This window comes from Elephantulus edwardii, unplaced genomic scaffold (genome assembly GCF_000299155.1).
Source record: "Elephantulus edwardii isolate Elephantulus edwardi_28Jun2011 unplaced genomic scaffold, EleEdw1.0 scaffold00005, whole genome shotgun sequence".
In the NCBI taxonomy this organism is placed as follows: Eukaryota; Metazoa; Chordata; class Mammalia; order Macroscelidea; family Macroscelididae; genus Elephantulus; species Elephantulus edwardii.
The window spans coordinates 20847824-20862002 of NW_006399755.1; the positions used below are offsets into that span (position 1 = coordinate 20847824).

At 37.9% G+C, this 14179-nt stretch overlaps 1 protein-coding gene and 1 pseudogene across 1 annotated transcript in view; both read right to left on the reverse strand.

Annotated features, from left to right (window-relative positions):
• The window catches only part of LOC102856502 (cytochrome P450 2J2-like), a 52846-nt gene that overhangs the window by 23508 nt on the left and 15159 nt on the right, over positions 1 to 14179 (reverse strand). Inside the window, exons 3-5 of the mRNA XM_006879744.1 lie at positions 11522 to 11671; positions 10101 to 10261; positions 3156 to 3332 (exon numbers count right to left, since the gene is read on the reverse strand). Coding sequence (XP_006879806.1) covers positions 3156 to 3332; positions 10101 to 10261; positions 11522 to 11671 — 488 coding nt within the window. The remainder of the gene's footprint in view (positions 1 to 3155; positions 3333 to 10100; positions 10262 to 11521; positions 11672 to 14179) is intronic.
• Positions 4707 to 5547, reverse strand: LOC102854180 (annotated as a pseudogene).

Here is a 14179-nt window from a genome sequence, read left to right on the forward strand (position 1 = left end):
AGACAACATTTGTATCAATGCTGTACCAACAAGGTGAAATGAGGAAGAGTTGCAAATAAATCCACAAATCTGTCAACTTCAATAGATGGAATTATTAATTTAAAGTGCTAAGAGTGCATAGATTCATTCAGTGATGTATATACAGTGAAAAGGTCACTGTGTCAAAAGACACACATCCAATTTGGCTTCCTTTTTGCTTCTTTGTAGTAAGATTGGAAAGTAGATGATGTAGGTAGGTAGAAAAGATATAACTATGCTGACAGAGTCTGCTCTTTTGTAAGACATATAGCCTCAAAATGAATTAATAGAAGTTCTCCAACCGTTGGAATCAACTCATGAGCAGTAGGAGGACTTTATACTATGAAGTTCAACTCAGCTTCTAATGTGATACTAGCACTGAGGAACAGATAATTTAACTGGGTATAAAAAATCCAAATCCCTTGACAGTGAGTCACTTCTGACTCTAAGCCTGTCGGACAGAGTAGAATTGACTCACTGAGCTTCCAAGGATATAATTTTTACAGAGTCATGTATCTATTTCTTTCATAGGAGTGGCTAATGGGTTCAAAGCAGTCCTTTTAGGTCAGAAGCTGAGTACATGACCATGTGGTCACCAGAGCTCCTTAGTTAACTAGTAGAGATACATCAGACATTGAAATGATGCTTTCATCTATAATATTTTTATTTTTGTGCATAGATTATTTAGGGAGCTCTGGTGATCTAAGGGCAAGGAGCTGTGTTGCATTCTCAAAGGCACGTGGTTCAGGGCCACCAATTGCTCCATGGTAGATGGTTGGGTAATCTCCTCCTGTGCAATTAACTGCCTCTGAAAACTCACTGGAGGGTCAGCTATGGGTCAGTTCCAGCTCTACAGTACATGACACAACACGTAACTTACTTAGATGTGGGTAGATGGAATCAGAATGGAGGTGACAAGGCACACCTAGGTATTCTCAAGTCAAATATCATTACATCTCTATCTTTGTTTCTCATTTTCTCCTCAATCTGAGTTAATGATACTTTTAAGATCTGAAATAGTGATCCTGTTTTTACCTTTCTGAGGTTGGAAAAAAAAAGACTTTCAAAGATTCCAATATCCTAAATGTTTCTTGTTGCCTTTACAGGCCATTGAACATTGTCCCACTGAGAGTGACCCTATGTACAACAGAATGAATTACTATCTCATTCTGTGTCATTGATTCAAATCACTGATAGTCTTCCTCTCTTTATTACTGAACCTCTATTTTTCCAAGCATAATGTCTTTCTTCATGGATTGGTCCTTCTGTCAACAACATTCCCAACTATGTGAGAGAAGTCTTGCTTCGCAAGAAGATTCTTTTGGAGAATTTGTCAATGTATTGTTACCTTATCTACAAAACTGAAGGAGTGTTGGAGATGCAGCAATTAAATACTCAATTAATATCCAAAATGTTGGTTGAGTCTCTAAAGATTATAGTTTTGGATCCCTACAGTATAGTTTTTCAAGGTTAGCCACATTTTTTTGTGATCTATACAATCACATGTCTTTGTATAGTCAGTGAAACTCAGACATTCCTAGTACTCTCTGCTTTCAGCTAAGATCCATCTAACATTGGTTATAATGTTCCTAGTACCACAGCCTCTTATACCAAGTTTGCACATCTGGCAGTTCTCTGTTGATGCACTGTCCCAGTTGTTTTTGGATAATCTTTATAATCTTTAGTAAGATCTTGCTGGAGCATATTTTAATGACATTATTTCCATACTTTGCTGGATCACCTTTTTTTTGGAATAGGAATAGTCATTTGGCCAGGTAGTTGTCCTCCAGATTTTTGGTGCACCTTGGTGAACACATCCAAGGCAGCATATCTTTATTGAAATATGTCAATTGCTATTCCATCAATTCCTGGAGCCTTGTTTTTTGCCAATTCCTTCATAGCAGCCTGAACTTCCTTCTTCATCATCCTTGCCTGTTGTTTCATTAAATTCTTCTGTGTCAGCCAATTATTTTTGGTATAGTAACTCCATGTACTCCTTCCATTTTCTTTTGTGGCTAACTTTGAGAAGAATGGGAATCACAGAACATTTAATTGTGCTTATGAGAAAACCTATACTTAAACCAGGAGGCAGTTGTCAGAACAGAGCAGGGAAAACACTGCATCATTCAAAATCCGCAAAGTTGTATGCCAGGCATGCATCCTATCACTGTCTTTTCAGCCTATGTGAAGAACAATTTACTTGGAAGAATAGACTTTATAAGGAGGAATGTGGCATCAGGATTGGAGGAAGACTAATCAATAACCTGCGATATGCAGATGGCACAACCTTGTTTGCTGAAACTGAGGAGAACCTGAAGCATTTGCTGCAAAAGGGCAAGGACTGCAGCCTTCAATATGGATTGAAGTTCAATATCAAGAAGACAAAGATTCTCATCATGAGACCAAATGGCAGCACCATGATAGATGGAGAAAATATTGAGACTGTTAACAATTTCAGCTTGCTCAGCTCCACAATCAATACTCTTGGCATCAACAGTTGGGAAATCAAAAGACAAATTGCACTGGGAAAATGTGCTGTCAGGGACCTCTCCAGAGTACTGATGAGCAGTGATGTCAGTCTATAGACTAAGGTACACATGATACAAGTCATGGCGTTTGTTCCCCATTACTTCCTATGCATCACAGAACTAGACACTAACTAAAGATGACAGAAGAAGAATCAATGCCTTTTAGTTGTGGTGCTGGAGAAGAGTACTGAACATACAGACCACCAAGAGAACAGTTCTTTCTTGGAGAGAGTGAAATCAAGTTTCTTCTTGGAGGCAAGGATTTTGAATGTCTAGCTCACATATTTTGGACATTTGGCCATGAAAGACCAGTCTTGGAGAAAGACAACATGCTTAGAATGGTAGAGGAACAGTACAGGAGAAAGACTTAGGATGGGATGATGGTTTGATAGAGTAACTGAGACAATGGATGTTGGTGTGGTAGAGTCAGTGATAGAGCAGGATAGGCTCAGGATAGAGCAGGCTTCAGATCTATTGTACATTGAGTTGCTATGAGTTGCAGTTGACTCAAAGGCACCAAAACAACAGCAACAACAACAACAAAGGAAGCTAATTATCCTCAATTTTCTCTGAAAGAACAAAATATGAGAAAACCTTAGATTTCCTCACCTTTGTCATTTCCTTGAGGTAAGCATCAATGAAGTCTCTGGGTTCATCAGGATTCCAATCTTTCTTGTGATTTTCAATCACTTGAGAAACAAACATTTTCAATTTCTTCCAGTCTCTAATGACTGTTTGGTGAGGTCCAGGAAGGAATTTCATTATCCATGGAAGTATATTGTAGAGCTGATTGAGCAAAACAAAGCAATTATTTAGACAACATACTGCCACTCTTCCCCATTTTCAGACAACTGCAACAATCGTCCCTTGTTTCCTTCTTCGAGTGGCTTTCAGTTAAGGGAGCTCTGCTAGTCCATAGGAAGCTGCACTGCTAACCGAACAGTCTCAGTTCACTGGCTGTTCAAATCCATCAATGGCTTCTCAGGAGAAAGATAAGCTATCTTCTCCTATTCATTTACAGTCATGGTAACCCAATGGAGGTTCATCTAGAAGTTCCATCTTAACAGACACATATATTCCAGAGAAGCATTTCTGTTCTCTAGTAAAAATATACCCATCCCCAAAATGACCTTCACTAATCCAGCAGCTTGACTGCTTGTAAGAACCACAACTAAATCTTATGCAAATGTGAATTCTATAACAACTTCTGATGGTTTTCCTCATGTCATAATTTCTATTGTAATAAACAAATTTCTTCCATAAGCATAATTTTAACTAAAAAGCCACAGTAGATAGTAAAATTTAGTGACATCTACAACAATTTTATAGTACACTTAAGCACTCTAGAGTTTTATATCTTTATGTACTTTTCCATTTCTACATTGCTCTTTATAAAGCTTACAATTAAAAAGATATATTAAACCTTAAACCTAGTACTTAATTTGTATGCAGGAAAAAAGAAAACACCCCTTCAAATTTATGTCTTAACATATTTTTCGTTGTTGTTAGGTGCTTAATATATTAGGCTCATTTAAAAGAAGGTTTTTCTTAAAATGGCAAAAACCAGATAAAAAACCCAATGAAACACCAAGTAATATCTGCATGAATAAATGATAAAGATAGTGAAATAGAAATGGCAGTCTACTGCTTGTATTATGATATATGGACCTTATGGCATGATATATGGACCTTACATACTTAAGAACTGGATGATGAAAGTGTGTCCTGCAGAAACAAGGTGTGGTGGAAGGTGACTGAGTAGACAGTTCTCAATTAGGATTGACAGATTAGGACAGAGAGCCAGCTCAAAGAGAAGGCTGTGCAAGTTGGGGTACTCATTCAAATGGAGATCTTTGAGGATCCCCAGTGTACCAATTTCCTCAGGATTGTGAGCAAACAGATCTTTTTGAAGGCCTGCATGTGTAAGATTGTTTATTACGTTGACCAATGCCTCTGGGAAGAATGGCCAATTGTCAAAACTCATTTCTGTAAGGGAAGAAATTTTATTTGACAAGGATTCTCCTAAAGATCAAACTCTCATAACTTCCTGATGTTTCCAAGAAATAGAGAAACTTTTTTAGAGATTATTTGATATGAATACCTGAACAGTAACTAATGAGACATTTCCTCAGGAATCTCAATCCATTTTGCTACACTAATCTAGGGTCCAAAGTCCATGAGAAGTGATGATTGTCCTTCACACTCAGCCTACTTAGTACTTTCACCCTGGGGAAAAAAAAATCCAAATGGCATTTTATTGACTTGATTATATTCTATGTTGAGTAACAAGACAGGGGAAAAATAAGATGGATTACACATTGGAAATAAATGAAATAAAATTCTACCTAGCGAAATAATATTCCATTTAATAAGACTCAATGAAAGGGTCTCCAGTAAAGTGTAAATGTTATTTCCATAAATTTTATAAGTTCTGTAAGCTCTAATGTTTTTTCTAGAAATTTAATTAAGTTGTATACATTTAATTATTTTTTTTTACATTTAATTTTTTAAGTACACTACATTTTGCCAGTAATCTGGGTATTGTTGATAATCTATTGTAACTCAGACCAGGATGACTTAAACTGGACAGGTTTCCTATAGGTATCTGGAAAATGTAGCAATTCATTGTGCTTTCAGTCAAGTTTGATTATCTGTTTGCAATTTGCAGTCTCCTTTGGAAGGTGTTCAAGTTGACTGTGAACTACATAATTCATCAATTTCAGTAGGTAGCTGTTTGCCTTTATTCTGTATAATAAATATGAGTTTAGACAGGTTTTCAGTGTTCTGTTCTATAGTTGGTTTTGTTGCTGTAGTATACTATTGAGTGAAAACCAACCAACAGCTGATTCTCTATTGAGTTTTCAGAGGCAGTTAATTGCTAGGGAGAGATTGCCCATCTTTTTTTAGATTGCCCATTTTTCTCCTGGAGAGCAGCTAGTGGATTCGAACTACATGCTTTCAGGATAGCAGTGCAGATTCTTACCACCAGGTCACTAGTCATTTGATTAAATGGAAGGTAAGGAATAGTATACATTGAAGGAAGTTCTCTGTTATAAATCTGTAGCTTCTTCAAACATCTACAACTTCTTCAAGTTATTGAGAGAGTAAGGAAAACTAGTAAGTAAGCTTTTATTTGGAAGCAGTATCATGCTTTATGAGACAGCTTCTAGAAGAGACTGTAATTTGTTATTGTATTTAAAAAGTTCTGTTATTTGTATTAGCTCTTTGATTGAGGATGGCAATATATGTATAGAGCTATTAACTAAGCCGAATACACTGACTACTCTTTCCAACATTTAAGTTCTTTCATCATCTCTACCTTGCTGTATTTATTTTTTCCAACTCACAGATGCTGGAATTGGCTATTTGATTTTATTGTTAATTGAAAAAACCACCCCTGCTTTGGCAAAACTGGAGTCCTTCTTTCCATTTTAGGCATCTTTCCCTTTGATTTTAGGTTTTTTTCTTTGCTCTTTCCCCCAAAACATCTAAAGGATTTTGCTTCATTTTATTTTTCTTTGAACTTTTAAAACTTTCTTTGAATTTTTCAATCTTTCAATTTTTTAAATTACTCACCATGACTCAATCTTTGACAAGAACTATATTAAGTTGTTCAATTTATTTAGACACCAACAGTAACTGGAATTCAAAGATTAAGAGAGAAAACCCTTCACACCAAAAAGGTATTAGCCTGAAGAAGTAGTAGCCGTGGAATAACATCTACATGTTGCATATTATCTCTATAGGCATAAGGCCCACTTTTCAGAACTCCTAACAGTGATAAACTGGTGCTGGTAAATCTATTAGAGTTTCTAGGCATAAAGCGGTCTTAAACTGGAAAAACCCTGTTTCACCAGGAAATCACATTTGACACTAATGAATGGCACGTGATGGAAGAGTAGAAATAATGTGTGCTCCTATCCCATAAGGGTTCCAGAGAGGGTTCAGATCTGTTGTTCAGAGGGTTGCTATGGGTCATACTTGAATTAATGGCACCTACCAACAACAACGATGACAACTCTCTAAATATATTGAGATGCAATCCATTATGAAGGCTGCAGTGTTTAACCTTTTGCAGCAAATACTTCAAGACCTCTCACTTTCAGCAAGTAAGGCTTTGTCTTCCACGCAATGAAGGCTACTTGATGAGTCTTCCTCCAATCCTGATATAATATTTTTCTTCATAGAGTTCAGCATCTTGAACAATTTGCCCAGCATATAAATTAAATAGGTATGGAGAAAGAATATAGCCTTGATGCACACCTTTCCTAATTTTAAACACTGCAACCTTCAATATGGGATGCAATTCAATGTCAAAAGATAGCCAAAAGTCCTCATAACTGGACCAATAGGCAACATCATGATAGACAGGGAAAGAATTAAGACTGTTAACGATTTCATCTTACTTGGATCCACAATCAGTACACTTGGTACCAGCAGTCAGGAGATCAGAAAATTTATTGGACTGGGAAAATGTACAGTTGGTAATTTCTCTAAATTATTGAGGAGTAATGATGTCAGTTTGAAGACTAACATGTGCTTGATTCAGGCCATGTCCTTTTCAGTCATTTGCTATGCATTTGAGAACTGAACTATGATGAAGGATGAGAGAAGAAAAATTGATGCCTTTGAACTGTGGTGTTGGAGAAGAGTGCTGAAGATCCCATGGACTGCCAAAAGAACAACCAGATATGTCTTAGAGAAGGTGTAGCCAGAGTGCTCCTTGGAGACAAAGATGGTGAAGCTTTATCTCACAGACTTTGTGGATGTTTTTAGAAGAGGTTATTTCTTATAGCGAAACATCATGCTTGGGAAGGTAGAGGAATGGTAAAAGTCAAACAGGTAGGTTAACACGGTGATTGTGGCAATGGGCTTGAGTGTGTCAGAGATTGTGAGGATGGCACAGAAGAGCACAATTTTCAGATTGTTTGTTCACAGAGTTGCTATGGGTTGCTATGACTTGCTCAACTGAATGGCACCTAACACAGTAGCAACCCTCTAAACAACCCTCTAAACAAGAGCTCTGCAATCCCAGTCATGCAATTGAAATCCACCAGCTGCTCTGAGGGAGAAGGAGAGGCAATCTGCTCCCTTGTGATTATCTGCCTTTGGATCGGTTCCAACTCAATGCTATTCAACAACAACAATAACAAACCCCTAAAGGGCTCCTTTTCTTCACCACAGTTGTGAACTAAGGGCGAGTGCCTTTAGACTTTGACCTATAAGGTACGTCTAATTTGAGTAGTCCTTGGGCAAATGAAAGTTCAGGCTGTGAGCCAGCTCTCAGCCACTTCCACTGGAAGGTTTGCTTTCTGGATTGTCCTTGCCAAAAGTCTTATTTGACTTGGTTTTTCTGAGACTTCCTAAGGGACAAGTCCTTCCTGAAGGACTGGCAGACAACAGCAGCACAACTACTCAGGCTAGGACAGGCCATGTTATATGGCGTTACCATTATTTTTGAGGCTCCAGTATTTATATGACAATATTGCCTGATAATTTACTCACAGTCAACTGATAATACCAGTAGGAATGGACCAAAATATTCAATAATCAAAAGTAAATGATAAGAGATCACGAAAGTTTCCGTATAAACTGGAATCATAATTAAGGGGTGCTTGGCAACAGTGACCTTGAATAACTTCTGAAGTTATGAAACAGGTTAAGAAAAGCTGAGGAGGGGAGTTATGATAGATGGACCAAACTGAAAACACAGGAACTTAAATAAAAGAGATAATCATATACTTTTGAAAAGGTAGTTTTGCAAAAATGATACCTGATTCTGATCAAGTCTCTATTTTTAATTACCAACATGAGAAATCTACCACTTTCTTTTCTGTCAGTTTGCCATAGTGGTGGCTTTGATTTTGCTGTGATTTTAGGAGCAATGTCACTGATACTTCAAATACATGCAAGATCACCCAGGGTAGACTGGTTTCAGTAGAGCTTACAACTAAGATAGACTGAGAAGCAGGAAAGAACATCAACATCTGAAATAACAAGCTCTTAACAATCCTGTGTAACAATAAAAGAGCTTTGTTCAATATACGTCTGGAAGTTGTGCTCCTTGGCTGGAAGGCAATAAAAATGCAATTAGAGAAGAGTTGCCCCATCAAAGTGGAGTCTACCTCAATGACTTGAATGGATAAAGCTCTCACCCACTGAAAGAGTTTCATTTGCTGCTGCTGCTGCTGCTGTTGCTTTTAGGTGCTGTCAAGAATGATTCATAGTGACCCTATGAACACTAGACCTGAGCCCTTTCTATCCTGTGCCATCCTAATTGCCTCTGATACACTTGAGCCCACTGCTGCAATCACTGAGTCAATATACTGACTCATTGGAGTCCCTCTTGTTCACTGACCCTTTACCCTTCTATCCCTTTCCACGGAATAGCCTTTCCTAGAAACATGTCCAGAGTATGAGAGAGGAAGCTTCATCCTCCTTCTCTCCAAGGAGCGCTGTGGCTGCATTTTTGCCCCTAAGACATTTCTGTCCTTTTGGCAGTTAATTGGAACCTGGTGTGATGGAATACACAGGTATCAAACTGACGACAGCAGCAGTTCATTATCAGATACCTCCTGCTAACATACCCAAAGTAAGTGAGATGAACATTCACCATCATCACTTCTAAGGAGAATTCTCATTGCATTTCTTCCAAGACAGGTTTCCTGTTCTTCTGATAGACTTTGCTTTGTTCGGTAATTTCCACAAACACTCTAATTCAAAGGCATACATTCTTCTTTAGTTTTTCTTATTCTTTTTTTTTTTTGTTTTCATATACATATGAGATGACTGAAAGTACATGGTTTGGGTCAAGTGTACTTAAGGACTCAGAATGGCATGTCTCCCTAACAATTCAAAGATATCATTTGCGCAGATTTGCACAATGCAATACACTGGTTAATGTCTTAAAGGCTTCTTCGATAGACATGGACTGTGGAATCAAGCAAAATGAAATTCTTGACAACTTTAATACTTTCTCAACTTATCATTGTACTGCTTATAATACTTATACTATAAATTTTTTATTTTCTTTATGTGAAATGATATCCATAAAATGGGACCTCTGGTAGAGAAGTCTGGAGTGAATTGCTCTGCTAATAGAAAAGTCTTGAATTTTCAGAATTTCAATACCATCAGTAGCTCTACAGGAGAAACATGCACATTCTCCTCTCATTACGGTTCATAGGTTTGGAAATCCAGTGTAGGATTTCCTGCATTATCCTCACAATCTCTTTCAAGCTAAAGCTCACTGCTGCAGTCACTGTGCAGATCCATCTCCTTGATGATTTCATTCTCCTTTGCTGACTCCGAGTTTTCCAATCACCCAGAAGAACAAGTATATGAATTATCAAATATTGTGCTTTATGTCAATGAATAGAAGTAGTCTTTGTGTAAATATTCAAGGTGGGTTTTTAAAAAAAATCAAAAGCAGCAGAAACAAAGAGTAAAGTCAGCAGGTTCTATTTTAGCAAGTAAGTACCCAAGGAAAAGTCCATCAGAGTGTCACAGAAGCTCCAAAATCCTCAGTAAAGTTTTGGTACCAGAACTACTTACCAGGCACCAGAGTCCAACTTCTAGATGTGTGACTTCATCCACCAACTTCAGCAGCTCTTGAAACTGAACATTGTCATATTCAAAGCGCTCCCCAAAGGTAATGGAACAAATGATATTAGAAACTGCATTGCTGATCTTGAACTGAGGGTCAAAAGGCTGTCCTGGAGACAGAAGAAGGAAGAGGCTTCAGTATTTTATTTATTTATTTTTTAATATTGGTCACAGAGCCCTGTATAATATCTGACACATGGCAGAACTCCAGGCAATACTACGGAGTCACATTTACAGCCAAGGTTTAAATTTAATAATGTAGTTAATAAGCAGGAGTGGCATCCACTTTCTAAATAACATGCCTCCAGAAACTCTATGAACGTTGTAAATGTTGATAGTGTAGCAGGGCTTCAGGCCTTTTGTTCATAGGGTTGCTAAGAGTCGGGCTTGACTCAAAGGCAAGGCAATCAACAATGTAGTTAATATCTATCTTCTTTTTTTTAGCTGTCACAAAACCCACATAGCTTTATTCCTTTTATTAAATGTAGCAAACAGTTATTGAGTATTTTCTATCTGCCAGACACTGTCCTGGGTGCTAGGAATACTGAGATAAATAATTTATCTCTCTCCCACCTTGTACCAGAAGGGATCTGAGGCAGTCTGTAACAGAAATACATAAAGTAAAATGGCCAGAAACAGGTTTTTAAAACGTGAAGCAAGGGAAATATAAATTAAAATAGGTCATATCCAAGGGGAAAAGCAGATTCAGATACATGGCCACAGTGGCCACTGTAATTGTTGGATTTAAGATGTGAATTTGACTCTAAGCATGTTAGCTGGCCAAGGGGAAAGGGACACATGGTCAGTTACACATTTCTCATTGCAGAAACAGAAAAATTGTGTAGTTTCTCAGGGGAGAAGGATGAATAAGACATGGCTTCTGATGTCAAGGAATTCATAATCTAGTAAGAGAGGCAGGTCTTTAGCAAATTATAGTAAAACCATGTGCAAAGACGTATTTTGAGGGTCTGTATAAAGTACTGAGAGAATAGAGACAGTGGCAATATATTTGAGAAGTGCAGAAAGCTAGGGCAGAGATGCAGTGTGAACAATGTTCTGAAAAGGAAAGTGAGTGGAGAAGGAACAGAGTAAGGTGACTTAGATTAGCAGATTCAACCTTCCACATACTTAAAAGCTGCTTTAAGTGCTGTTCAAAGATTCAACCAGTAAGACTAAGATTTTCTTTTTTTTTCTTTAGATTTTCCTGATTAATAAATTCTTTCCATGAAGGCAAAGCCTGTAGATAGTTGCTTACTGTTATAGCTTTAGTAATTAGCATAACGATAGCCCCAAGAGAGAAACATTGGTACTTAAAAAGAATCTTTTCCACAAATGAATAAACTCCTGGAGCTCTCTTAGGAAACTTTTACCTTTCTCCTCTTGTATTGCCTCAACAAGGTTACGGGCTTCCTCCTGAATGCGTTCGTCCAAGCTCTTTTTTCCTAAGCCAAAGTTCCTAAGAGTTGTCAAGGCAAATCTTCTTTGTTCCTTCCACTCTTGGCCACTGGACAAGAACAATCCTGGGAAAAAGAAAGTCAGTATTATGTATTCTGACTCTACAGTGTGCTCATATGGCAAATATTATGGGGAAATGTTACCAGATACAGGTAGGAAAAAGATATTTAGCACTTGAAACTTATTCAGAGAATTCATACTAAAACAATGGGTTAAAAAAAGAGGGTACCATGTACTGAATGCTTGCAGTACCAGACACTTTATTATGTGTTTTTCATACATTATGTAGTTTGGTATACAGAGAATTTGGACAATGACCAAGGAGGATAGAAGGAGGATTGATGCCTTTGAGCTGTGGTGCTGGAGAAGAGTATTGAGAATACCATGGACTGCTAGGAAAACAAACAGATTTGTCCTGGAAAGGGTTAAACCGGGTGGCTCCTTGGAGGCAAGGATTCTGAGGCTCCGTCTAACATACTTTGGACATGTTGTGAGGAGAGACCGGACCTTAGAGAGGGACATCATGCTTGGGAGGGTGGAGGGACGGCGCAGGAGAGGAAGGCCCTCTATGAGGTGGATTGATTCAGTGACTGGGATAATTGGGATGGGAGTGTCAGAGACAGTGCAATTGGCACAGGACAGAGCGGAGTTTAGGGCTGTTGTACATAGGGTCACTATGAGTCGCAGGCGACTCGATGGCACATAACAACAACAACAACAAGAGAGACTTTTCCCATTTTACTGATGGAAAAAATGGAGATAAAGAAGATAAATTTCACAAGGGCATAGTCAGCTTTACTTTATTCCTTATTAATCAGTTTGGAATGCTTAAGAGCTATTGTTTTGTAAAACATTATGAATCCTTCATGGATAAGGAGCACTAGTGACCTTGTCCATACTGAATAGCTCTAATACAAAGGCTGCATATCTCCATTAGTTCAAAACCACCAGCCACTCTGAATGAGAAAGATGAACAATCTTCTCCTGTGTGATTACAGCTTCTAAAAATCTGATGGAGTCTGCTTTAAGATGATTTCTATTCCAAGGCAATGAGTTTCAGTTATTCATGGATGACCAAAAAAAAAAAAAAGTCCATAATAATAAAGAGGACCTGAAGCAGGTGCTGCAGAAGGTCAAGGACTGCAGCCTTCAATATGGATTGAAACTCAATATCAAGAAAACAAAGATTCTCACAACTGGGCCAACTGGCAGCATCATGATAGATGGTAAAGAGACTGAGATTGTTAATGGTGTTAGTTTGCTTGTCTCCACAGTCAACACTCTTGGTACCAGCAGCCAGGAAATTAAAAGACTTATTACATTGGAAAAGTCTGCCATCAGGGACTTCTCCAAAGAATTGAAGAGCAATGATGTCAGTCTGAAGAATAAGGTGCGCCTGATACAGACCATGGTCTTCGCAATCACTTGCTATGCATCAGAATTGGACAATGACTAAGGGTAATAGGAGAATTGGTACTTTTGAGCTGTGGTAATGGAAAAGAGTATTGACTGCTAAGAAAACAAACCATGGACTGCTAACAAAACTAACAGATTCATACTGGAGAGGGTTAAACTGGGCTGTTCCTTGGAGGCAAGGATTCTGAAGCTTCATCTGACGTACTTTGGATATGTTGCAAGGAGGGACCAGTCCCAGGAGAGGGACATCATGTTTAGGAGAGTGGAGGGACAGGGCAAGAGAGGGAGACCCTCTATGAGATGGATTGATTCAGTGACTGGGGTAATCGGGGTAGGTGTACCAGAGACAGTGAGATCGGCACAGGACAGAGCAGGGTTTAGGCTTGTTGGACATAGGGTGTTGTACTATGAGTCACAGGTGACCCGATGACACATAACAGTAACAACAACTTCCACTGTGAAACCTGATGATACTTTCAGCCCCAACTGGATCTTTCAGCAACATTAGACACCCCTTTCTTTCTTTCTTTTTACTTGTATTTGTTGGTGAACATAAATGTTGATACAATGACAGACTTATTTTCCCTTCAAATATATAACAAAAGACAAAAATGCTAATAAAACTCATCCACTTTGACAAGGATTTTACAATACTTATACTGATTAGGAATATAAAACATAAAATACAACATTATTAGAAGGGCAAAAAATATCAAGTAAAACAACAATTTTTTCTTTTTTTCAATTACATTCACAACACAAAGCAACAATTCTAAAAAATCTTCAGACTTCACAAGGTTCACATGATTTTTTTTTTATTACTACAATGGATATTTAGATGCACAGAGACCAGAACAAGCAGATAAATAATTAGATATTCACATAACTCTTTCTACTGCACAGGAGAAACAAAATCAATATTTTTTGCTAACATTCTCAATTACAAGCAAAATACAGGTCTCTAATCATCAATTTTCCCAAAAGGCAGAAATGGAGATAGGGATTAAAATTATTTTATTAAAAACAGTGATATAAGAAGCACATAGTAAATAAATATAAGAAATAAATGACTGGAACAGCACATCAACAGAGAACTACCAGAAGTCCAGGCTGGTTTCAGAAGGGGTCGTGGTACTAGAGATATTGTAGCTGATGTT